Source organism: Taudactylus pleione, unplaced genomic scaffold, assembly GCF_031769625.1.
Source record: "Taudactylus pleione unplaced genomic scaffold, aTauple2 ptg000202l, whole genome shotgun sequence".
NCBI lineage: Eukaryota > Metazoa > Chordata > Amphibia > Anura > Myobatrachidae > Taudactylus > Taudactylus pleione.
The window spans coordinates 9,625,298-9,652,076 of record NW_028284604.1 but is presented as its reverse complement, the minus strand read 5'-3'; the positions used below and the strand labels follow the sequence as shown (position 1 = coordinate 9,652,076).

At 44.4% G+C, this 26,779-nt stretch overlaps 1 protein-coding gene across 2 annotated transcripts in view; it reads right to left on the bottom strand.

The window, feature by feature from the left end:
- The window catches only part of KCNN2 (potassium calcium-activated channel subfamily N member 2), a 193,843-nt gene that overhangs the window by 24,906 nt on the left and 142,158 nt on the right, over positions 1-26,779 (bottom strand). For both annotated transcript variants that reach the window (XM_088477692.1, XM_088477693.1), the window contains exon 5: positions 15,307-15,417. In XM_088477692.1, the coding sequence (XP_088333818.1) occupies positions 15,307-15,417 (111 nt within the window). The remainder of the gene's footprint in view (positions 1-15,306; positions 15,418-26,779) is intronic.

Below are 26,779 nucleotides of genomic sequence, written 5' to 3'. Positions count from 1 at the left end.
AGCCAACTGGAAAGAGAAGTGGCTTTCTGTAAAATATGTCTTGAATATGATGAACATAGATTGGTTTGGGCAGATCAGAAGCTTGCCCTAATTTGTCCAGAATTACCAGGCGGGCAAGTCCTATAGTGTGCCCATGTGATACATTCATGTGGCCCAATGGGATAGGGAACCCGTTGTTCTGTAATCAGTCTTCTTGATCAGAGCTGTGTATGTGTGGGCAACGGAACAGTTGTCTTATTTGATTATATGTCTTGTTCTATTCATTTAAATAACCTCTGGCTGGAAATTTAGGCCTGTCTCTTTGTACTGATTGCCAAGACTTTTGGGAGATGTGTCATGAGTGATGAGATCCTGCCACTGGTGCACACATTAATGCAGGTGTGGAGCACTGAGCACACTCCAAAAAGACATGTGAAACTCCCAAGGTGACATACTGTAGCCAAGGCCTGAGTGAATATCAGAGGTGTATGGACAGGTATGCATGTACTGACAGGAGCATGCTGCATGTGCTCTTGGGAAACTTTCTGTGACATCATCAGATTGCCATATTTCAGGGTGATGGCTCAACCTAATCACATTACATCAGTGTCTCAAGAACTCATGCCACACCAACAGCTGTCTGAAGGTGCCCACACACATACCGACTTTTCATCCAATTTGGCCGATTTCGATGAATCGTGACGACAGATCATGTAAAAAATGGCCAAATCGTGAGTTTCTACACTTGACCACGATGCCGATGCTCGTCCCTGCTCGTCGTACATCGCATCTTCAGATCTGCCGTGCTGTAGGGCAGATTAGCCAATCTGGGATACAATGCACTGGCTGCAGGATAGATCTTAAGTCAGATTGGACATTTTTAACTCCAAATCGTGACCACGACTGCCGGGGAGAGTTCAGGGGAAATCGTGTACATTGGCTGATTGGATGAAAAGTCGGTATGTGTGTGGGCACCTTAAGGCATTTATGACACAGGAAAGGGGGCGGTGACAGTTCTAAAGTAATTTTTTCTCATAGATGTTATTATGTATGGTATAACTGGGCATTGCAATTAGGCAGTCACTCAAGCTGTGCTATTAATGTTTCGTAGAACTGCATACTATGTGTATTTTTAGGCCATGTGCACAGGTTATATCCAGTCTTCTGCTGGCCAGTGCATGCTTTTAACAAATGTCACATGGAAACTGAAAGTACACACAGATAACACAAATACAGTTTCACCCTCATAGAAACATATAGTAAGCCTTATTTTCACATGTTATAAAAAAATGGCCTTCTTGGTTTAGTTATAACACGTGTTTCTTTTGTTATTTTGTGACTCCATACACACAGACCAACTAAAAATTGCAATAGTAGACTTAAGCTGGCCACACATGTAAAGATTATCTGCCCAACCAGCCAACTAGTTGATTGGTTGGAATGAAAATCTGGTAAGGGATGAAAGCAAATGACAATCAGCAATTTGCTCCCAAACGCCGGAAAATGGACAAAAACTGTTGTTTGAATAAATTGTTAAGATCAAACATTGAACACACTTGTCTGACGACCATTTTCATCTGTTTTCTGGCATTTAGGAGCAAATTGCTGATCATCAGTTACTCCCATACCTTACCAGATTTTTCATTCTAACCAATCAACTAGTTTGATGGTTAGACAGATAATCTTTAGATGTGTGGCCAGCTTTAGGAGTAAATTTTCCAAGCTGTGGATTTATAACACCAATGTTTTTTGGCTTTTTCTTATTGGTTTAAAAACCATCTGCTGGAAAACAGCTGAAAAGAATTCACAATATTACAAAGCGCCACTTAATAAAAATGTAAACAGCAAAATTTGAAGAAAAACAAGAACTGGTTGTAATAAGCGCGATAGTTCAAACATCAGGCAGTTTGAGCTATTCTGCTTTCATAATAAGTACAAAAAAAGTAAAAAAAAAGTCTAGTGCACAGCTCTCACTTATCCTGAGGTCATCTCATTTGATACACTGTAAGTTTTTTAGATTGCAAAATAGTATGCCATGTTGGACTGTCATATTATTCCTGCACACTGTATGCATTTAATTGAATATGGCAAAAACTCACAAAAGCGCATACATTTGGTTTTAATTCCCTTTCTTGCAATAGCAATAAAACCCCACTTTTTGGGGCATTTTGGATAGATTTATTTATTCAGAAGGAATAAGCAGACTAATGTTATATAAATTGTATATATATATATATATATATATATTAGGGATGAGCGGGTTCGGTTCCCTAAGAACCGAACCCACCCGAACTTCGGGGATCCGGGGCGATCCGAGCCCAAGCTCGGATCTCCCTGTCTGCCCCGGATCCCTCTCCCGAGGCAAAACCTCGAGAACTGCTGTCGGATCTCGAGGTTTTGCCTCGAGCGGCCATTTAAAAAAAAATGCCTTTGCCTTTAATGGGCAAAGTGCTGATTGGCTGACAGAGCCGTCTGTCACGGCTCTCAGCCAATCAGCATTATGGTGCTCATTTGCATGTAGCACGGACTCGTGAGATCCGTGCTACATGCATCTGTGTGATTGACAGTGACACAGAGCACAGATGGGTCAGTGAGACCCGTCTGTGCTGCTGTGTATTTCAATGACACAGATGCACGCACGGACCAGGAGATCCGTGCTACTTGCATCTGTGTCATTGACACAGAGCACTAACGGGTCCGTGAGACCCGTCTGTGCTGCTGTGGTAAATAAAAAAAAAAAAAACCTGTGTAAAAAGAGAAAAAAATGGCGTCCTCCCCCCCAAAAAAAGAGCAACCAGCCCCGGGCATTAGTGACCCAGTGCTGGGTGTGCTTAAATACAGGGGACAAACGACATAGGGGTCCCCTGTACTTAAACACAACCAGCACCGGGCTAGTCAGAACCAGAGCTGGTTGCCAAAATACGGGGGACAAACGACGTAGGGGTCCCCCGTATTCTGCGCAACCAGCTCTGGGCTCTGATCCGGTCCTGGTTCTGGAAATACAGGGGAAAAAAATGAGTAGGGTTCCCCTGTATGTTCCAGAACCAGCACTGGACTTTTTCTAGCGGGGGGCTGATGCCACAGCCAGGGGAGCCCTTTCACCGGGCCCCCCAGCCGCAGCATCAGCCCTGACCGCTAGTCAGCCCAGGCCGGGGATCCCTGGAGAGCTGGGGACCCCCCCAATAAAGGGGTCACCCTCTCCAGGGCACCCCAGGCCCAGGCTGATAGCCCGGGGCTATCCCCGCCACCCCTGGTGGCGGTGGGTGGCGGGTTGATTGTGTGGTGTGGTGTAAATAAAGAATATCAAACATTGTCTTTACAAGTAGAACTGCAAGTCCCAGCAAGCCTGCCCCGCATGCTGGTACTTGGAGAACCACAAGTACCAGCATGCAGGGCATTAAGGGCCCACTAGTACCTGTAGTTCACCTGTAAAAAAATGTTTAAAAAAAACACAGGACACACACACCGTGACAGTATAAGTTTATTAAACATACATACACACACACACACACACACACATGTACACATACTCACCTATGTAACCCTGTAGCATCGGTCCACTTGTCCGGTAAAGTATCCATAGGGGACCTGTGAAAAAAAACATACTCACCATCTCCTATGCGAGGTTCTGTCCTCTTCGTTCCAAAGTAGGCATCCCCGGACTTGGCAAAAAAAAAAAAAACGAAAACGCGATCCACGAACTTAGTACCGTTCTATAGAACGGTACTTCCCGAATGAGAGCTTAGCGGCGGGGTATCACCATGGAAACCCCGCTGCTAAGCGTTCATTGGCTGAGAGAGGCCATCTCCCGTCTCTCTCAGCCAATGGACGGCTCCCTCCATTGTAGTCAATGCTGGGAGCCGCAAGGTTATTAAAGTTTACCCTGCGGTTCCCACCATTGACTACAATGGAGGGAGCCGTTCATTGGCTGAGAGACGGGAGATGACCTCTCTCAGCCAATGAACGCTTAGCAGCGGGGTTTCCATGGTGATACCCCGCCGCTAAGCTCTCATTCGGGAAGTACCGTTCTATAGAACGGTACTAAGTTCGTGGATCGCGTTTTCGTTTTTTTTTTTTGCCAAGTCCGGGGATGCCTACTTTGGAACGAAGAGGACAGAACCTCGCATAGGAGATGGTGAGTATGTTTTTTTTCACAGGTCCCCTAGGGATACTTTACCGGACAAGTGGACCGATGCTACAGGTTACATAGGTGAGTATGTGTACATGTGTGTGTGTGTATGTATGTTTAATAAACTTATACTGTCACGGTGTGTGTGTCCTGTGTTTTTTTAAACATTTTTTTTACAGGTGAACTACAGGTACTAGTGGGCCCTTAATGCCCTGCATGCTGGTACTTGTGGTTCTCCAAGTACCAGCATGCGGGGCAGGCTAGCTGGGACTTGCAGTTCTACTTGTAAAGACAATGTTTGATATTCTTTATTTACACCACACCACACAATCAACCCGCCACCCACCGCCACCAGGGGTGGCGGGGATAGCCCCGGGCTATCAGCCTGGGCCTGGGGTGCCCTGGAGAGGGTGACCCCTTTATTGGGGGGGTCCCCAGCTCTCCAGGGATCCCCGGCCTGGGCTGACTAGCGGTCAGGGTTGATGCTGCGGCTGGGGGGCCCGGTGAAAGGGCTCCCCTGGCTGTGGCATCAGCCCCCCGCTAGAAAAAGTCCAGTGCTGGTTCTGGAACATACAGGGGAACCCTACTCATTTTTTGTCCCCTATATTTCCAGAACCAGGACCGGATCAGAGCCCAGAGCTGGTTGCGCAGAATACAGGGGACCCCTACGTCGTTTGTCCCCCGTATTTTGGCAACCAGCGCTGGTTCTGACTAGCCCGGTGCTGGTTGTGCTTAAGTACAGGGGACCCCTACGTCGTTTGTCCCCTGTATTTAAGCACACCCAGCACTGGGTTACTAATGCCCGGGGCTGGTTGCTCTTTTTTGGGGGGGTGCACGCCATTTTTTTCTTTTTTTACACAGGTTTTTTTTTTTTTTTTTTACCACAGCAGCACAGACGGGTCTCACGGACCTGTCATTGCTCTGTGCCAATCACACAGATGCATGTAGCACGGATCTCCCGGGTTCGTGCTACATGCAAATGGGCACCATAACGCTGATTGGCTTCCTGTCTGCCACTGCAGTGCCACTCCTAGATGGGCCACGTGTTTGTGCCGCCCCCTTGTGTCGCTTAGCATAGTCATCCAGCTTCCTCGGTACAACCTTTTGGCCTAAAAACAATATTGTGAGGTGTGAGGTGTTCAGAATAGAGTGGAAATGAGTGGAAATTAATGTTATTGGGGTTATTAATAGCGTAGGAACAAAAAAAGGCCCATTTATGTGATTTTAGCGGGTTTTTTTTATTTTTTAAGAAAAAATCCAGATCCAAAACACAAAACCCAGAACCCAAAACACGGAAGGGTGGTTTTGGCAAAACCAATCCAGATCCAAAACACGAAGAAAGATCCAGATCCAAAACCAAAACACAAAACACGAAAAGTGTCCGGTGCACACCCCTAGTCCATAGGGGCTGGCTGGACTGTGTTGTGCAGTCAGTTCTCCATAGGGGCTGTGTCCACTCCAAAGTCCTGTGCAGTGTCCCAGTCCTAAAGGGGTGCTGTAGTGTTGTCCAGGGGGTGCTCTGTCCATCAGGGGTGCTCCCCCCAAGTGCTAAAAAAATAATATATTTTCTGTGTTTTTGAATTGTGTGCGCAGTAGCCGCACGTGCATCAACAAAGTAGTGCCAAGCGTGCGCCTGTGTCATAAGTAAAGGGCCGGCTGGCTTGACCGTTAAAGGGTGCTGTAACCCCCAAAGTACACTCCAGTACAAACCAAAAAAAAAATTATTTTCTGTGTTTGTGAATTGTGTGCGCAGTAGCCGCACGTGCATCAACAAAGTAGTGCCAAGCGTGCGCCTGTGTCATAAGTAAAGGGCCGGCTGGCTTGACCGTTAAGGGTGCTGTAACCCCCGAAAGTACACTCCAGTCCAAACCAAAAAAAAAATTATTTTCTGTGTTTGTGAATTGTGTGCGCAGTAGCCGCACGTGCATCAACAAAGTAGTGCCAAGCATGCGCCTGTGTCATAAGTAAAGGGCCGGCTGGCTTGACCGTTAAAGGGTGCTGTAACCCCCAAAGTACACTCCAGTCCAAACCAAAAAAAATATTATTTTCTGTGTTTGTGAATTGTGTGCGCAGTAGCCGCACGTGCATCAACAAAGTAGTGCCAAGCGTGCGCCTGTGTCATAAGTAAAGGGCCGGCTGGCTTGACCGTTAAAGGGTGCTGTAACCCCCAAAGTACACTCCAGTCCAAACCAAAAAAAAATTATTTTCTGTGTTTGTGAATTGTGTGCGCAGTAGCCGCATGTGCATCAACAAAGTAGTGCCAAGCGTGCGCCTGTGTCATAAGTAAAGGGCCGGCTGGCTTGACCGTTAAGGGTGCTGTAACCCCCGAAAGTACACTCCAGTCCAAACCAAAAAAATATATATTTTCTGTGTTTGTGAATTGTGTGCGCAGTAGCCGCACGTGCATCAACAAAGTAGTGCCAAGCGTGCGCCTGTGTCATAAGTAAAGGGCCGGCTGGCTTGACCGTTAAAGGGTGCTGTAACCCCCAAAGTACACTCCAGTCCAAACCAAAAAAATAATAATTTTCTGTGTTTGTGAATTGTGTGCGCAGTAGACGCACGTGCATCAACAAAGTAGTGCCAAGCGTGCGCCTGTGTCATAAGTAAAGGGCTGGCTGGCTTGACCGTTAAAGGGTGCTGTAATCCCTGAAAGTACACTCCAGTCCAAACCAAAAAAAAAATTATTTTCTGTGTTTGTGAATTGTGTGCGCAGTAGCCGCACGTGCATCAACAAAGTAGTGCCAAGCGTGCGCCTGTGTCATAAGTAAAGGGCCGGCTGGCTTGACCGTTAAAGGGTGCTGTAACCCCCGAAAGTACACTCCAGTCCAAACCCAAAAAAAAATTATTTTCTGTGTTTGTGAATTGTGTGCGCAGTAGCCGCACGTGCATCAACAAAGTAGTGCCAAGCGTGCGCCTGTGTCATAAGTAAAGGGCCGGCTGGCTTGACCGTTAAGGGTGCTGTAACCCCCGAAAGTACACTCCAGTCCAAACCAAAAAAAAATTATTTTCTGTGTTTGTGAATTGTGTGCGCAGTAGCCGCACGTGCATCAACAAAGTAGTGCCATGCGTGCGCCTGTGTCATAAGTAAAGGGCCGGCTGGCTTGACCGTTAAAGGGTGCTGTAACCCCCAAAGTACACTCCAGTCCAAACCAAAAAAAAAATTATTTTCTGTGTTTGTGAATTGTGTGCGCAGTAGCCGCACGTGCATCAACAAAGTAGTGCCAAGCGTGCGCCTGTGTCCCATAAGTAAAGAGCCGGCTGGCTCATTTCTTAAAGGCTGGTGTAACCCACAAAGTGCACTGCTCTCCAGCAAAAATAAAAAAATATTTTCTGTGTTTAGCCGCACGTATATATCAAATCGATATAACATAAATGGAGGACCAAACTTTCTCTGAATAAAAATAAAATAGAGAAAGATCAAGAACCACTTCCTCCTAGTGCTGAAGCTGCTGCCACTAGTCATGACATAGACGATAACATGCCATCAACGTCGTCTGCCAAGGTCGATGCCCAATGTCATAGTAGAGGGCACATACAATCCCAAATGGCAAAGTTCAGGAAAATGACCTTGAAAAAGACATTTAAATCAGCTGAAGAGAAACGTAAACTTGTCAATATGCCATTTACGACACGGAGTGGCAAGGAACGGCTAAGGTCGATCCCTAGTATGTTCATGACTAGTGGTTCAGCTTCACATGACGATGGAAGCACTCCTCCCACTAAAAAAATCAAAAGAGTTAAGCTGGCAAAAGCACAGTGAAGAACTGTGCTTTCTAAGAAGATATCACAAATCCCCAAGGAGAGTCCAAGTGTGGTGGTGGTTGCGATGCCTGACCTTCCCAGTACTGGACGGGAAGAGGTGGCTCTTTCCACCATTTGCACGCCCCCTGCAAGTGCTGAAAGGAGCACCCACAGTCCACTTGCTGATATGCAAATTGAAGATGTCACTGTTGAAGTACAACAGGATGAGGATACTGGTGTAGCTGGCGCTGAGGAGGAAGTTGGCGAGGAGGATTCTGATGGTGATGTGGTTTGTTTAAATCAGGCTCCGGGGGAGACAGTTGTTGTCCGTGGGATGAAAAAGCCCATCACGGTCATGCCTGGGCAGAAGACCAAACATTCCACCTCTTTGGTCTGGCAATATTTCTATCCAAATCCAGACAACAACTGTCTTGCCATATGTACCATATGTAAAGGTGAAATAAGTAGGGGTAGGGACGTCAACCACCTAGGAACATCCTCCCTTATACGGCACCTGCAGCGCGTTCATAAAAAGTTACTGTCAAGTTCAGAAACTTTGGCTAAGACCGTAAGCAGTCCAGGGACACCTAAATCCCGTTGTCCTGTTGTATCCAAGCGCCTGCAAACCACACCGTCAACTCCCTCCTCGTCAATTTCCTCCTTAGTCAGGATCGGAAGAAGTCCTGCAGGCCATGTCACTGGCATGACTGACTCTCCTATGCGGGATTCCTCCGGAGGATCCTGCATTGCTACGCCTCCTGCTGCCGCTGCTGCTGTTGCTGCTGCTGGGAGTCGTTCATCATCCCAGAGAGGAAGTAGGAACACCACTACTTTTACTAAACAATTGACCCTCCAACAGTCCTTAGCGAGGAGGATGAAGTACGACAGCAGTCATCCTGAAGCAAAACGTATAACTGAGGCCTTGACTGCTATGTTGGTGTTAGACGTGCGTCCGGTATCCGCCATTAGTGCAGTGGGATTTAGACAATTGCTGGAGGTAGTGTGTCCCCGGTTCCAAATCCCGTCTAGATTCCACTTCACTAGGCAGGCGATACCGAGACTGTACAGAAACGTCAGAAAAAGTGTCCTCAGTGTCCTGAAAAATGCCGCTGTAGCCAATGTCCACTTAACCACGGACATGTGGACAAGTGGAACAGGGCAGACTAAGGACTATATGACTGTGACAGCCCACTGGGTAGATGTATCACCTTACGCAGCAACAGCAGCAGCGTCACCAGTCGCAGCATCTCAGAAACGCCAGCTCGTTCCAAGGCAGGCTACGCTGTGTATCACCAGTTTCAGTAAGAGGCACACCACCGACAACCTCTTAGAGAAACTGAGGGAAATCATCGCCCAGTGGCTTACCCCACTTAGACTCTCCTGGGGATTTGTGATATCTGACAACGCCACCAATATTGTGCGGGCATTACATCTGGGCAAATTCCAGCATGTCCCATATTTTGCTCACACAATAAACTTGGTGGTGCAGAATTTTCTGAAAAGCGACAGGGGCGTGCAGGAGACGCTTTGGGTGTCCCGAAAAATTTCAGGCCACTTTCGCCATTCAGCGACTGCGTGCCGAAGACTGGAGCGCCAGCAAACACTCTTGAACCTGCCCCGCCATCACCTGAAGCAAGAGGTTGTGACGCGGTGGAACTCAACCCTCTATATGCTTCAGAGGATGGAGGAGCAGCAAAAGGCCATTCAAGCCTATACATCCACCTATGACATAGGCAAAGGAGGGGGTATGCACCTGACTCAAGCGCAGTGGAGAATGATTTCCGTGTTGTGCAAGGTTCTCCAGCCCTTCGAACTTGCCACACGTGAAGTCAGTTCAGACACTGCCAGCTTGAGTCAGGTCATTCCCCTCATCAGGCTTTTGCAGAAGCAGCTGGAGAAAGTGAAGGAGGAGCTAAGACGGAGCGATTCCGCTCGGCATGTGGGACTTGTGGATGAAGCCCTTCATTCGCTTTGCCAGGATTCCAGGGTGGTCAATCTGTTGAAATCAGACCACTACATTTTGGCCACCGTGCTCGATCCTAGGTTTAAAGCCTATGTGGTGTCTCTCTTTCCGGCCGACACAAGCCTGCAGAGGTGCAAAGACCTGCTGGTGAACACACTGTCAGCTGAAGTGGAACGTGACACGTCAACAGCTCCTTCTTCATTTTCTCCCGCAACTGGGGCTGCCAGGAAAAAACTTAGGTATCCTAAGCAACCCGCTGGCGGTGATGCAGGGCAGGCAGGACCAAGTTTGGACATCTGGTCCGGACTGAAGGACCTGGCAACAATTTCTGACATGTCTACTGTCACTGCATATGATACTGTCACCATTGACAGAATGGTGGAGGATTACATCGGTGACAGCATCCAAGTAGGCATGTCAGACAGTCCATACCTGTACTGGCAGGAAAAAGAGGCAATTTGGAGGTCCCTGTACAAACTGGCTCTATTTTACCTGAGTTGCCCCCCCTCCAGTGTGAACTCCGAAAGAGTGTTTAGTGCAGCCGGGAACCTTGTCAGCGAAAGGCGTAGGAGGTTGCTTCCACAGAATGTGGAGAAGATGATGTTCATCAAAATGAATTATCAGCTCTTCCAGGGAGACCAGCCTCCAGAACGTACAGAGGGACCTGTGGTGGATTCAAGTGGGGACGAGTTAATACTTTGTGAGGATGAGGATGTACACACTGAAGAGGGTGAGGAATCGGTGGATGAGGAGGATGAGGATGACATCTTGCCTCCATAGAGCCAGTTTGTGCAGGGACACATTAATTGCCAGCTTGTTTTGTGGGGGCCCAAACGAACCAATCATTTCAGCCACAGTTGTGTGGCAGACCCTGGCGCTGAAATGATTGGTTTGTTAAAGTGTGCATGTCCTGTTTAAACAACATAAGGGTGGGTGGGAGGGCCCAAGGACAATTCCATCTTGCACCTCTTTTTTTTCTTTGCATTATGTACAGTTTGGGGCCTAGTTTTTCAAACTGCCATCCTGTCTGCCACTGCAGTGTCACTCCTAGATGGGTCACGTGTTTGTGCCGCCCACTCGTGTCGCTTAGCATAGTCATCCAGCTACCTTGGTGCAACCTTTTGGACATAAAAACACTATTGTGAGGTGTGAGGTGTTCAGAATAGACTGGAAATGAGTGGAAATTAAGGTTATTGAGGTTAATAATAGCATAGGAACAGAAAAACCTACAAATTCTGTGATTTTAGCTGTTTTTATGCTTTTTTTCAAAAAAATACAGATCCAAAACACAAAACCCAGAACCCAAAACACGGAAGGGTGGTTTTGGCAAAACCAATCCAGATCCAAAACACGAAGAAAGATCCAGATCCAAAACCAAAACACAAAACACGAAAAGTGGCCGGTGCACACCCCTAATATATATATATATATATATATAGTATCATTTGTGTGTTATATATATAAATATATATATATATATATATATATATATATTTTTTTTTTTTGTATTTGTCTTTGTATGGTGCTACAGAATCATACATAAATATTTTCATTTATTTATTTTTTGCTGTGGGACGCACAATATATCTGCTACACCATCCCTATTGCTGTTTACATGCCCTAATATAAAGTTTGATATATATATGAAAAATGTATGATATATTTACTTAAGTATGGTCCTGAACAAATCTTTCCGAGGATAAAAATAAAACCCAAGCAAATTTTATCAGAGTAAAGAATAAAAAAGTTATTCTTGGCTACACGGCGCAGAAATGCAGAACAATGGTAGGCCTTATCAAGGGGCAAACTTGTCATGGACCCCGGCATTGAAAAGAGCTGTCATGTATTTGATCAGTTATATATGTTTGTGAACATTACAATATATTTTTTTATATATATTTGTGAACATTACAATAAACCTCAATTTATAGCTTAAATTTAGCCGTTCCGTTACAACTAAATCATTGTGATATTTATGAGTTAAATGGCAAAAAGGAGAATAAAAGCTTCAGGCATTCTTTTATGTCTTATATGGAGAATTTATAACGCAGCACTTTTAATTATAATTGCCTTTAAAACTTACTGGAAGCTTTTTTACATTAGAATATGCAAATAACATATTCCCTGATTTTTCTTTTTCGACAAGCTAATTCCCAATCTGTGTTGCTAAAACTCAAGGATATGATAAACTTAAGGAGTACATTACAGGTGGTAGTTATATTACCCACAGTCAGGATTGCGGCGTTTAGATTGGCGGCGCCATAGTCCAGACAACTGTCAGAATCCCAGCACCAGAATCCCGACGTTAAGTAGTGGGGTTAGGGGGAGGGTTAGGGGTTAGACACAAGGAGGAGGATTAGGTTTAGGCTGCAGAGGGGGGAGATTAGGTTTAGGCACTGGGGGGGGGGAGTGGTAGGTTTAGGCAGTGAGGAGGGAGGGTTAGGGGTAGGGTGAGGGTTAGGATACCTACCGACAGGTGTCGGTATTCTAACCCTGTTGAGATGCCGACGTCAGGATTATGAATGCCAGGATCCTGTACCTAACCCTACATTACACTTAACTTTAACAGGGAATCTGTGAAATGCATTTCCATAAGGCTCTCAGTGCAAAATAGCTTAGCTAAACAAATCCTAGTTTTCAGCAAAGCCCCAGATCAGTTTGCGTCTTGCAGAGACGTAGTGAAATAAGACTTCTGGGCAGACTAAACACCCATTGAAAGCTTTACCTGAATTTAAATATTCAATTAAACTCTAACAAACAGAACAGTGAAAGAAAATAGGGAATATAGATTGTAAGCTCCACTGGGGCAGGGACTGATGTGAATGGCCAAAATATTCTCTGTAAAGCGCTGCAGAATATGTGTGTGCTATATAAATAACTGGTAATTAATAAAATAAATAAAAAGAAAAGAAAAAGGTGCAAAAAATTTTATTTTATGTTACCAATGCAAGCATTAACAGGATATCTGAGACAGAGTTTACTGGGCCGTTGGTTTACATTATGATATAAAACACAGAGATTTATTTTCCATATGTTCAAAGCAGTTTTAAACATATATTCCCTGAATGCTAAGTAAAGGTGTTATACATATTTAATGATTATATGTTATACTTTATATTACAAACATTATATATTATACTTAAAGGATAACACTTTTTTCCTTTTGATTTAATCCTGTTTGTAAATCAGTTTTTTAAATTAAAATGTGCTTTATTTTACTTACTTTACTTTAGGTTACAAAATAGAAATGAAAGTACTGTATGATCACTAATTTATTAGTTTGTTCAACAGATTTTACAAAATCATAGGGCCAAAGGCAAAATGGCAGTTACCCATGTTTTGAATCCACCCCGACAAAAGATAATTTAACCCATTAAATATTACTAACTGATATATTTATTCCCATAACAAGAGTATAATGGCCCCAAGCTAGGCATCCCTGCGATTTGGTAGGACACAATCCTATCTGTGCTACAAAGGCTTATTATGTGCTGAAAACTGGGAACTGTTGAAATTATTTAACAGTCACTTTCTCAACGTGGTTTGGACCACCCATTCTTCTGGTTGCCATTGGGGTAAAGTGATGGTGTGTGGATGTGGTGAGTTCTCATTAACGGCAGAAGTCCCTGGAATTATTGGCGTAACTAAGTGCAAGAAATGCAGCTGCTATGCCAGCCGCTCCCCCTGCTCCCAGTCACGCACGGATTGGACCTCCGGGAACAAAGGATATGGTGGGCCGGCTCAGATGTGCCCTGCCCCAGCACAGGCTCAGTGTCTAACACCGGTCGAGCTGGCTATACTAGGGAAGGAGGGGAGGGCTATAGGGAGGGGGGGTAGCCACTGCTTTAGACCACCCACCATGCCCAGCTGTTGCCTAAGCAGCGCTGGAGACTTCCAAGTTGGCCCAGACACTGCCCGGGCGTGACCCTTCTGATGCCGGCACAGCAACGTGGCGTCATACAGATGTGTCCACATACATCTGTCCTCCGTGCACTAAAAGTCTCCTTACACATAACGCGTGAGCGTCATATGACTCAGTAGCGCTATTTGTGCCTCTTTTTCCCTTCAAATTTGTCTTATTCACTCTGCGATGCGAATAGGAAGCACAAGCAGCTTCTGCAGAATAAAACGATATGCGAAAGTATGCCTATATTCTGTGTGAGACTGCGGATGTATCTGCATGCAAAATGTTACATTACAGGGTCAGAAGGGCTGTTTAACATGCAATTAGTCTAGATGTATGTGGACACATCTGTGGCCTGGGTGGCTGCATGCTGTCTCCGGCCTGGGTGGCCACATGCTGTCTCCGGCCATCCAGGCCCCAAAGTGATCTAATGACTGACGCCACAGCTACAAGGCAGGCTGCAGTGAAGACTAGGGGGTAAATTTACTAAAGTGAGAGTTTTTAGAAGTGGAGATGTTGCCCATAGCAACCAATCATATTCTACTTAACATTTAACTAGCACCTTCTAGAAGATAATAGCTATAATCTTATTGGTTGCTATGGGCAACTTCTCAGTTTCTAAAAACTCTCACTTTAGTAAATATACCCCTGGGACTGGAGACGGGCTGTGCGGTGCTGAGAGGATTAGCAGCAGTCAGTTAGCAGGTAATGACTCTAGAGTGATCACCTTACACTCCAAAATGAAAGCTTATCCAGAAAATCTGTAAGACAGGCATTCATATAGGTGCTCCTATACCAATGCCTGCCTCACAGATTTGTTGGTTTAGAAATTACTTGTACTGCACCGCAGTGGGGTGCTGAGGGGCTGGGCCTGCAATGCTGGGTATGTTTTTGTTTTATATGTGGGGGCCAATGTGTTTTTTATCATGTGGGGGCAAAGGTGTTTGTTTTTTAACCTGCCAATGGAGGAGGAGTGGGGGGGGCTTACAAGATTTTACTATGGGGCTAGTTACACCCCTGCCTGGAATCATCATAGTACTACTCGTTGAGGAAAGGAGAGATCTAACTGGCCAACCCAAGGGACAAGGTGCTAATGGTGAAGGCCAGGTCTGTTAGGTCTCACACTGGTATTTTTGCAAAACAAGCAAACAAAAAAACCCAGATCTATGTTACTATCAAATTTACTAACATTTAAGGTGATTATAGGTGACTGTAGGTTTCACAGCTGCATTTAATTTGTGGTAAACACAATGACTGAGACAAGATGCACTCAGGAAAACACAACAAATGCTAGTGTGTACAGCCACATTGGAAATGATGGGTATTAATTTCAGAACCATTTACATGAATTGTATTAGTGTTAAAAATTCTACAAAACACATGAAATAAATGCCAATAACACCTCTACCATAACAGATGGTATACAAGGACAAATTCATATTTTCTACAGTCAAACGTATCTACATTAAATAATTTTCTCAAAAAACGACTGTATTATATATACAATTTTGAAGGCATTTACAGTCATGGTGAAATCAGCAAGTTTAGGCCGTGTGTAGTATATGGCAATATGGCAAATAGCTTACTTACTCTTTTAGTGAGCTGAGTATCCATCATGAAATTGTGAACATGTTTCTCTGCTTTGGTAAGTTCTAGCTTTCTTGCAACCACGGCTACAACAAGTGCAGTGCAGCCAGCACCCTGCAATAAGGCACAAAATAAGAGAACCTTTATTAACTCAATGCTTCACTCATACTTTAAACTGCGTCATATACTTTTTCATTATTAAAAGAAAAGAAATTCATGATGAACATAAATTACAGTAGAGCTGTCAAAATTAATCAATATTTTCTAAGTTAATAACACAAATGAAAGGCCCTTTTTGCCCCTTCTTCTTCCAATTATGTTAAAGCGACACTAAACCTATAAAACACCTTCCCTTAAATAAAAACACTACTAAAAACTCTCTCTATAAATTTGACATACATAATAAAGAATGCTATTAGTAAGATTGTATTTTAGGTTGAGAGGCCCTTTCGTGGCAATCCATCCCGTAGCCAGTGACATTGTTAAAACAGTAAAAAGAATTAAAAGCATCCTTGCCAACTATTCCTAATTGTCAGGGAGACGCCCTGAAATAGTAGTAATCTCCTTGACTCCCTGAAAAGTATAGTAATCTTCCTGATTGCACCTTACGACATCGTAATCGAACAGTCATTCCTCATCCATTGTGTGCCTACACTGAAAGATGTGATCGTTCGGTGTAGGCACCCTTCTCATCGCTGAACATGACCAATCTGTTGTTATCGGCAGCTGATGATTGATGTCGGAAGCGACCAGAGGGAGCATTTCTGACATTATAGTGCACGATGTCGTAGTCGTTCAATTGCTCATTTATATCTGCTAGTGGATGTGCGCCTTAAGGAACAATGGCCCTGATTCAGAGCCGGAGGCTCTGACAGAGCGCTCGCTCTGAATCAGGGCCGTCCTTCTGAATTTTAGAGCGGCCCCCTGGCCGCTCGTATAGCTGTGAGTGACCACCCACAGCTATAGCGAGTGGCCAGGAAGATGGTCGCAATGGTAGGGTCTCGTTGCCGCAAGCCCTGGAGTGCTTTTGGCTCTATCAGAGCCGAAAGCACTCCCACTGACATCACTTGTGATGTCAGTGGGGCCGGCCCCAGATGGTAGGCGTTCCCATGGAAACGCCTCCCTCTGGCCAGCCACGCCCCCGGCACGCCCACCAAAGAGGGCGTGCTATCACTCACAATCGACAGCACGCCCCCTTTGTAGCGAGACCCATAGCGACGGCTTGCCCGTCGCTATCCGGGTCTCACGTATGCGCACGACGGAGCCGGGTCTGTCGTGCGCATGCGCACTGGGCCAACATCGACCCGCTAGCGAGCGCTCAGCGCTCGCGATCGGGTCTGAATCAGGCCCAATGTTCCCTATGGCTACATGCATTTTCTGAAAAGTATCATCATGTTTTCAGCAGCACAGACGGTGTAATGGTTAGCGTTACTGCCTCACAGCACTGAGGTCGTGGGTTCGATTCCCACCACGGCCCTACCTGTGCGGAGTTTATATATTCTTCCTGTGCTTGCGTGGGTTTCCTCCGGGTGCTCCGGTTTCCTCCCACACTCCAAAAATATACTGGTAGGTTAATTGGCTCCCAACACAAATTAACCCTAGTGTGTATGTGTGTGCGCATGTGATAGGGAATATAGATTGTAAGCTCCACTGGGGCAGGGACTGATGTGAATGGCCAATATATTCTCTATAAAGCGCTGCAAAATATGTGTGCGCTATATAAATAACTGGCAATAAATAATAATCAACAAGTAGATCCTACTAACTGCTTTAGTGCTCATTTATATTTTTTAAGTAAGTCGATGTGTATGACACGCCTCTCAGATGTAGCAGTACACGCCCACTTTACCACCGCGGTCATAAGTGGTGCTTTCACAATCCCCCTGAAATGCTTTTTCAAAAGTAGGCAAATATAATTAAAATATTTAGCCGGATTGTTTGTAATAGATATATACATATATACATACAGTACTGTGTAAAGGTTTTTGGCAGGTGTGGAAAAAATGCTGCAAAGTAAGAATGCATCAAAAATAGAAGTGTTAATTGTTTATTTTTTATCAATTAACAAAATGCAAAGTGATTGAACAGAAGAGAAATCTATATCAAATGAACATTTGGTGTGACCACCCTTTCTCTCAAAACAGCATCAATTCTTCAGTTTTTGAAGGAACTCAGCAGGAAGCTTGTTCCAAACATCTTGGAGAACTAACCACATCTTCTAACTAAATTCATCTTCTGTGGATGTAGGCTTGCTCAAATCATTGTAACTATTCATGTAATCCCAGACAGATTCAATGATGATGAGATCAGGGCTCTGTGGGGGCCATATCATCACTTCCAGGAGTCCTTGTTCTTCTTTATGATAAAGATAGTTCTTAATTACATTGGCTGTATGTTTGGGGTCGTTGTCCTGCTGCAGAATAAATGTGGAGCCAATCAGACACCTCCCTGATGGTATTGCATGATGGATAAGTACCTGCCTGTATTTCTCAGCATTGAGGACACCATTAATCCTGACCAAATCCCCAACTCCATTTGCTGAAATGCAGCCCCAAACTTGCAAGGAACCTCCACCATGCTTCACTGTTGCTTGCAGACACTCATTGTACCACTCTCCAGCCCTTCAGTGAACAAACTGCCTTCTGTTACAGCCAAATATTTTAAATTTTGACTCCTCAGTCCAGAGCACCTGCTACCATTTTTCTGCAACCTGGTTCCTATGTTTCCGTGCCTTGTTTCCACGTTGAAGGTATGGCTTTTTGGACGCAATTCTTCCATGAAGACCACTTCTGGCCAGACTTCTCCAAACAGTAGAAGGGTGCACGTGGGTCCCATTGGTTTCTGCCAGTTCTGAGCTGATGGCACTGCTGGACATCTTCCGATTTCAAAGGGAAGTAAGCATGATGTAACTTTCATCTGATGCACTAAGTTTCCTTGGTCGACCACTGCGTCTGAGGCCCTCAACGTTGTGCGTTTCTTTGTGCTTCTTCAAAATAGCTTGAACACCACATCTTGAAACCCCAGTCTCCTTTGAGATCTTTATTATATATATACAGTCAGGTGCATAAATATTGGGACATTGACAGAATTTTCATTTCATTTTTGATTCCAAATGCAAATGTCACACCTAGAATCAACTCCAGACCTTTTACCTGCTTAATTGATATTGAAATAACGAGGGAATAGCCCACACCTGTCCATGAAATAGCTTTTGAGTTGATAGTCCCATTACTTTTGGCCCCTTAAAAAGTGGGAGGCACATATAGAAACCATTGTAATTCCTACACCGTTCACCTGATTTGGATGTAATTACCCTCAAATTAAATCTGAAAGTCTGCAGTAAAAGCACATCTTGTTTGTTTCATTTCAAAGCCATTGTGGTGGTGAATAGAGGCCAAAATATGAAAATTATGTCAACGTCCCAATATTTATGCACCTGACTGTGTGTATATATATATATATATATATATATATATATATGCTCGTATAATCAATGTAGAACTGTAATGATGAATGTAACCACACAAAGCTTGATTCAAGAAACTGAGCAAATAAGGAGCAGTTTTCTCCTGTAACAAACCATGTTTCTATGCAAAGGATGCATATGCGTTTCATTTTTTGCAAAGAAAATACAGGCTGCTTTTTGCATGTAGCAAATAAATAATGGGTAGCTTTGTTTTTACACTGAAATTTAGAATTAAGCTATGAAACACCCCTTCCCAGCCAGGGGCGTTTCATGAGAGGAGGGGGCCCGTGTACAGTCTCCGTCACGGGCCCCCTCCTCTCAGTCCGGCGGCTGGCAGCGCACTGAGCGCACTAGAGTCTATAGCACATGAGCAGGTCACCGGGAAAATGGCAGCGGCGGCCATTTTCCAGGAGTTTTTACAGCGCTGGGACTCCGGAGAGCTAAGTATAATATAGGTGCAAGGTGTGGGCCCCCCTTGGACACAGGGGCTCGTATGCACCGCACACCCAGCACCCATTATAAATACGCACATGTTCCCAGCTATAAATCTCTCTGTACATTTTATATCTTCTCCACCTTCAGACCAGCATGATTTTACCATGGTGCAAATTACTCTTTTTTAATTTATTTTTTCTGCTCCTAACTCTGAATCAAGTCCGCAATGCATACAAACATTACTTTCAGTTTTAATATAAAATCATTTGGTTAAATTGGGAGTAATTAAATAGCTTTTTTGGGCGGGCATAATTAATGAGTGCCTTACGGAACAATTCAATTGTTTTTGGGTACCCATTAATTATCGCGCTTGACCTGCCCAAAAGACCTGGTATAGCTGCATAAAGCGGCTAAACCCCTCTAAAGTCCGTGATTAGGGTGCTCAAACTGTTGTTTGTCGCCCACACCACTGAGTTTTCGTATACATACATTTCTGCTCACCACCTTTTGAAGTGCCCTGTCAAGTGCCCACCAGTAACAGCCGCCGGGGAAAACAACTGAATCACCCCTATTATGTCATATATCAAATTATAGTTCATATGATGTGAAAAAAAGTAAAAGAACCTAACAGATACATTCATGAAAGTTATGCAGTGCATTTATTAAAAGGCATAAAAAATACTATTATAAATTCAGAAAGGAGTCATATATACAAAACTCTTCCAATTACAATAATTATTCCAGTTTTTATTGTACTTCTGGGGAAGGGAGGAGTTCGATAAGCCTGAAAGTTCCGTCAGAACCTCCTTGGCTAATGCATTGTGGGTATTCCGGCCAGGGAAATCTCACTTGTTTCAGATTGCACTGCATAAAGGTAATGGACAGAAATCTGAGCATCTGCAGATTGCGCCCATGTCTGTTTCTGACAGACCCTCATGCTTAATTGAAACTGCACCTTAATATAAATTAGTTTTCAACATTTTTGTGAAGCCTTTCATTTCAAATTTCACTATCTATGTATTAACATATAACAATTATGTGAAGTTTATTTCCCAAAAGAATCACATTGTGGGGTATTCTAAGTGACTCCTGCCTACACAAACCTGTGTGGGGCACAGTTAAATAAATGCAAATGAAAATTCTCTACAGTATATAAAAATATAGACTAAAAAGTTGCTGAAAAATGCTTTATGGAAGGAGTAATCAGATGCATGTGGCTTTATAATAGTTAACATTTTGTTGTACATATATGAGCATTGTACATCATTCACAAACTATTATGTATATTTTCTCTATTTGGCAGCAAGAACTATTTTTGTTTACTTTGTTGAAACAATGTCTGGAACAATGTCGGCACGAAACGTCGTTTCCAGCCAAATCGGAACATCATATCGGCCGCATCGCTCAGTGTGTACGGCCAATGTGCGCGCTCCCACGGACACTTGCAACATCATACGGTTGGCAGTGCTGCACGTCCAACGATATCGCAAGCGGCCTTGTTGCAGGTAATGAAGGATGGAACGAGGTATCGTTCTATCATTCATTACCTCGTTCTGATGCGTACTCGGGATCCGATATGTCGGCCCGTTGCTCAGCGTGTACCCATCTTTATGTGTCATGGCTCATCCATATGAGTAAAAGGAGGAAGGCTAGAGAAGCTTTGGCATCAAGGACAGAAATACCTATGCACAACGTCCAATTGCCAGTGGCTGACCTTCAAATCCTTTCTCAGTATGAAGATGGTACTATTGCTATTGCTGTCTATGGACAGTTTATCGTACGTACATTTTGCCCATGTCTCAACATTTTAAACCATCAAATAAATACACATAGGAAAAATAGTGTAAAATTAAGCATTATTGCTTTTGCCCAAGTGTATATATCAGAGATGTAACTAGACTTTTTGGTGCCCTGTGCCATAAAGAGCTTTGGAGCCCCCCTCATTTTTAAAAGGAACATAATGCACCCAAAAAAGGGGAATGGCCTCATGGGGAAGGACCAGGGAAGAGATAGGGGAGGCCAGAAGATGCTGGGGATGAAATAAGAGGAAGCTACAAGTGAGCATGATAATAAATAGAAATTTTACAGGCACAAACAGCACCTCCTGCCCTGTGGTGCCCTGTGCGATGGCACCGGCTGCACTACATTAGCTACAGCCCTGGTATATATACATACATTCATATGAAACCACCTCTACAGAATTAATAGCCATCAAGCACTATACTTATGTCAATTATGAGCAAATAAAAATATATATCAATTAAGAGCTAGTTCAGGGCTGTCCAAAGGGTGATCCATGGCCAAAGCAGGGGCCTTTTGTGATCCGTCCTTTCCTGACAACCTGAGGACTTCTTATTCTTGAAAGAACAATGCATTGTATAAGGAAAATAATTGAGTTTGGGAATATGTGTGGAGCCAACTAAGCATGTTGCTCTACTGTACTGTCTTGGGAATAAAGCGATCTATCTTCAAGGATGCCTGACTTCCGATTACCCGATTTCTAACAGTGATAGATCCTAAAAGCTATTGTGACAAACAGAATACAATCATTACAGCGGTTATTTCTATAAGGCATTTTCACCAGTGACTGACGGAAGCTTTGACATTTTCGCAACAATTCCTGTGACATGACATTTCTATCACATCACAAGATAAACATGTCATTATAATATGTGAATACATGGGGATGAGTTATCAAGCAGAGATCAACGTAGACACTGAAGTCGTTCCCATTAAAGAGAAGGTGTCCTAATGGGATTTACCAACATCTCTCTTCTCACAGCTCTTGAATTTATTTTTACTGTACTCGTATATATTAAACATTATTACTTTGTGAATAATGCAGCCATTGATTTCTCCCCTTACAGCATAAATTACATGTAATATACCTGCACAATATAGGGACACACCATGCAGTACCGTATCTCTTTTTCTATGTTATTTTTCGGTGCCAATGTGTTAGGAATCTTAGGATGTCCCAATACACTATTCATATTTGGAATTTATTTCGGTATTTGCATGGATTATCAACTATAATAAACAGATAGTTCCTTAGTGCGCTGCACTATGGGTAGGTGTAGATGCAGGGGAGTAACTAGGTTTGTAAGGGCCCCTATGTACCAGCCAATGATAAAAAATGTATATAACACATGTAACATTGATAAGGAAAATGGGCTCCCCTCAGCTCTGGTCCCTATAACAGCTGCACTCCTTGTACCTATGGTAGTTATGCCCATGTGTAGATGTATGTGAGTGTAAACAGATGATGACTGTTGTGAGAAAAGAGATTAATGTGAATCAGGATAAGTGTGAATCCAAATTTATTGCCAATTACAGTGGGAGACACAGTGCTCCCGAATTAACATTATGCATATTTTTAAAGTTTTATTATAAAGGTTTTAACAACATGTTAGTGCTTCGATTCTATGACGAATCTTTTTCAAGGCTGAAGATTTTGGTGACATTTTTGGAAAAATGATTAGCAAATTAAGTGGTGAAAGAAACCACAGCAAAACACTGATGCCCATCCACAAAGTAAGATCAACAAAAAAGTTCTGCAGTTGGGTTGTATAGAGTAACATTGACAGCAAAAGAGGTATTGAGAGAGGACAAAAAAAGTAGCAGAGGTAAGGGGTCCACACCAGGCGATATTAGCCTCATGAGAGAGCAGTGCAATTTCCAATTTAGTGAAACATGAAGTGAGGGCATTTGATGCTCATCACTGATAGAGAATGGTCTGGATAGCATGAGAAATGTTGACAGTGAGACGGTACACGAGATCTATGATAGCAGAGGATCTTACTGCAAAAGAAATAGCATCAGCCTGAATGGAAGCAAGATATGCATCTGCAATAGTATTGTGAGGTTTTGATTTTGTTGTGGACCCGGGGTGGTGATAGGAGCAGACAGTGAAGCAGATTTAAATGAAAAGGTGGAGTTTTTAATAAGTGGCTTAACAGACATGGGAATGGCAAAAGAAATAGTCCAGGTATAGCACTAAAGTGCACTTGATGACTGTAGTGGAGTAAATGGGAGAATGTCCAGAAAGTGACAGGGAGGAACAGTCCAGTTTGCAGGTATAGTGAGCTGAAAACAAATGCAGGCAGAGGTGATGTAGTCCAGCTGGGTATAAGTGGAGGCAAGGTGCAGGGACACAGCAGGTTCAGGTGCTCAGGCAGGGGAAAGGTAAATGGAGGGTGCAGGGTAATAGGAGACTCAGGTGTTCAGGCAGTGGGAAGGGTAATTGGAGAAGGCAGGGGAATCCAGCAGGGTTTGGAGCAGGTTAGGTGAAGCAGGCTTAGACAGGTAGCGTTTCACAGGAAGCAGGTAAGTCACAGGTACTCTCTCTCAGCTGTAGCTGAGAAACATGTTGCACTGGAAATGCAAGAGAGCTCTGAACTCCCTTAAATCCCCAGTGCTCAGCCGTGACTGGTCAGAGAGGGGCATGTGACACACCAGGATAGGGCAACTAGGTCACATATCCGGAGGCAAGAACGGAAGCACCACCAGGCCTAACCAGACCAGAGTGACAGTATGCCCACACAGAACCATGCACAGCCAATGCTCCCCGCCAGGCACCAGCGCCACCACCAGACGCCCCTCGCCATAGCGTCCTCACAGGTATCACCCGCTGACCGCCATGCCGAGAAACCCTGGTCGTGACAAGTATCCAACTTGGTGGAGAAACAGGCCAACAGGCAGTGGTCTATGTGTCTCATTATTCTGGAGTTTTGGGTGAGACCCTTACGGGTCATCCTCTCCCCATGTTGCTGGAGGCTTTCTCCTTAGGGGAGAACTGAAGATCATGGTTCCTGATGGGTAGCTTCAGCCAACCTCGGGGGGGAAAGGGGTGAACCAAAGCCTTGCAGTGAAGGTTGGCCCAAAGACCCTTTCCTCTAGTAGTTGCCAAAAGCCCTAAGATTCCTTTGTACCTCCATAAGAGGCGTCATGGTTCCTAGAGCATGGGGAGAAATGGGGCCCTTTTCCTTTAGGAGTGGGCCCAAGTCCCAAACAGAGATTTTGCACTGTACTGGGTGATGGAGCACGCACCTCTGGAAAAAATTGGAGGATTACATTTGATTTCATTTGTCAAGACACCTGAGTGAGCATTATAAATGCCTCTAATCCTGTGATGTAAGTCAGATCCAGTTTCATCCTCATGCTGAAAATATCTACACAGGTCACATAAGGGAGTGTTAGTGTTTATTGCGACTTTTCTGTCACTTTATTCAGCTGGTATGGTTTTCTGATACATACAGTATGTATGAGGGTCTGGGAGGTATTTAGAAATGTTCAATTCTAAGCCTGTCCAAGGGTGATGTACCTGGTGTCTCTTATGTACCATCAGCCACAGGAGCTGCTACTATACGAAGAGGTCCCTCCTCCAGTCATGTCAGGCTGTCTAATAATGGGTGTGTTCCGGTCACCTATCATTATGATCTATCTGACCGTGTACCCCGAGGACTGATGTCTTTCCACTGTGAATGTATAGTATCTGCTTCTACATGTTGTGTTTCATCTCCAGTGAGAACAAATGGGCACTTTTAACTGCTGTCCACCTTCAGCAACTAACATGTTGGGATGCATAGGGTGGTGTCATCTGATCATCTAAGTCTAACAACTGAGGTAACTACAGATGTGTCCTTGCTCATATAGCCTCAGTAAGCCATGCAAAGTGATATGCCTGGAGTGAGTGAGCCGCAGGGTCCTATGCAACTGTGCTAGCATCGGGTGTCTTTTTTGCCGAAAATGCATCTAAGTCGCAATGCGATGCGACTAGGATGCACCAGGAGACTGTGCTGATTCACTTACTATGTGACAAGTATATCTGTGCAACTGAGTCTGTAAACGGAACGGAGTGGAAAAAATCTGCAGTCGCTGCATTGTTGCAGTTTGCTGGATGATTGAGAGACTCAGTCACACAAAGATATAGACCTGTTGCATATCAAATTAGTCAACACAGTCTCCTGGTGCGTCCTAGTCGCATCGCAAATTATACGTATTTTCTGCAAAAAAAGATGCCCAGCGCTAGTAGAGTCTCACGAGACCAGACATGCTGAGAGGGGCTGTTTGGTGCGCCTGCAGCAAAGACGAGTGAGTACACATCTGTATGTCTCTTGCAATCAGTGGTATAGCCCCACCCAAGGTGGTTTTGTGTCTCTGTCTTTTTGTGAAGCTGAAATTACTTTTTGCGAGGGCTGTACATTCCATTGCTCAATTTCATCAACATTCATAACCTCATTTTGCAAGAATCTTCATGCAGATTCTGTTTCAAACATGGACAAAATTAGTTTAATTATGTGAAGTTTTAAAGGTTTCACATGTTGGCAAACATTTGTCAATTTGCTCAGAGCTGGCCCTTCCCAATTTGGTACCCTAGGCAACAATTTTATGTTGCTCCCCCATGCCTGCAGCCCTAATGTCTGACACCCTGGTGGTCCAGGGTGGTAATGAGTAAAGAAAGGCTGTCCCCACTGAAAATGTATCCCCTCTGCCAACCCTGGCGGGCACAGAGTGGTACCCTCTGCACCAGTCCTTCCTCACAGGGGTCAGCGACGCTCCTCAGCTTGCACCGGAACCTATCTGCACTGGATTGACTCTGCCAACTACTTGACTCTTGCCAGACTTCACCTAAACAGCAAGAGCCCCCTTGTCACCAGGACTTAGGCATCCTTGAGTCATCTGGCGTAACCTGGCATCTTCTGTCTTCCATCTGCCGCATCTTCCTGTCTTCTAGCGCAGCATCTTCCAAGTCACTTCGGGAGATCTTCTATGCTACCCCCCCTCCACCCTCATACTGAGGTAGCGCCGCTCACGTCAGGTAACAAAAAGCTGGGGGGATGACCCAGCAAGCTGCGATTGGTTCGCAATGGCTGCTTCTAATTGCCTGCCTGGCCCATGAGCCATGATTGGCTCACGTCCGGAGTCAAATTTGAAAAGTGGCTCCTCCATCGGTGCTGGGAGCCAATGCCGGGTCCCAGTGGCAGCGACACACGTCCCCAGCGGGACACCATCACTACACCCGTGTGAAGTTCAGTCTGGTAGATATCCAGACTGTTCAGAGTAATCTCGAATGGGTGGCAGTGTGGTGCCTCCCACCACCACCCCTTTGGTTTGGTCATCCTAGGCAAGTGTCTAGGTAGTCTATGCCCAGTGCCGGCCCTGAATTTGCTCACTATAAAATGTGCCTTATAAGGTCCAAATGTTTTCACTGCAAGTATTATTCATTATAGCATAGTGGTTAATTTGCATCGATGGATCCATAAAATGTGTGCACAAAACTGTCTGGAATACAAGGACTCCACCCTTTTCCTTCCCTATAAGCCTTTTCCTTCCCTATAAGCCCGATCTATGGGTATCTATTATACCCATAGATCGGGTGTGAATAGAATAACCACAGAGCACAAAAACAAACAGCCATAGAGGTAACTGACTAGAAATAAAACAATTATTTCAATGTAATAAAAATGTTAAGTAAGAAATATCCAGCCAGTGTCTTTTTTCAACCACAACAAACAAGAGATCTATAATCCATATTAAAACATCAGTAATGCAGGAAGGGAAGAAAACGGGTAT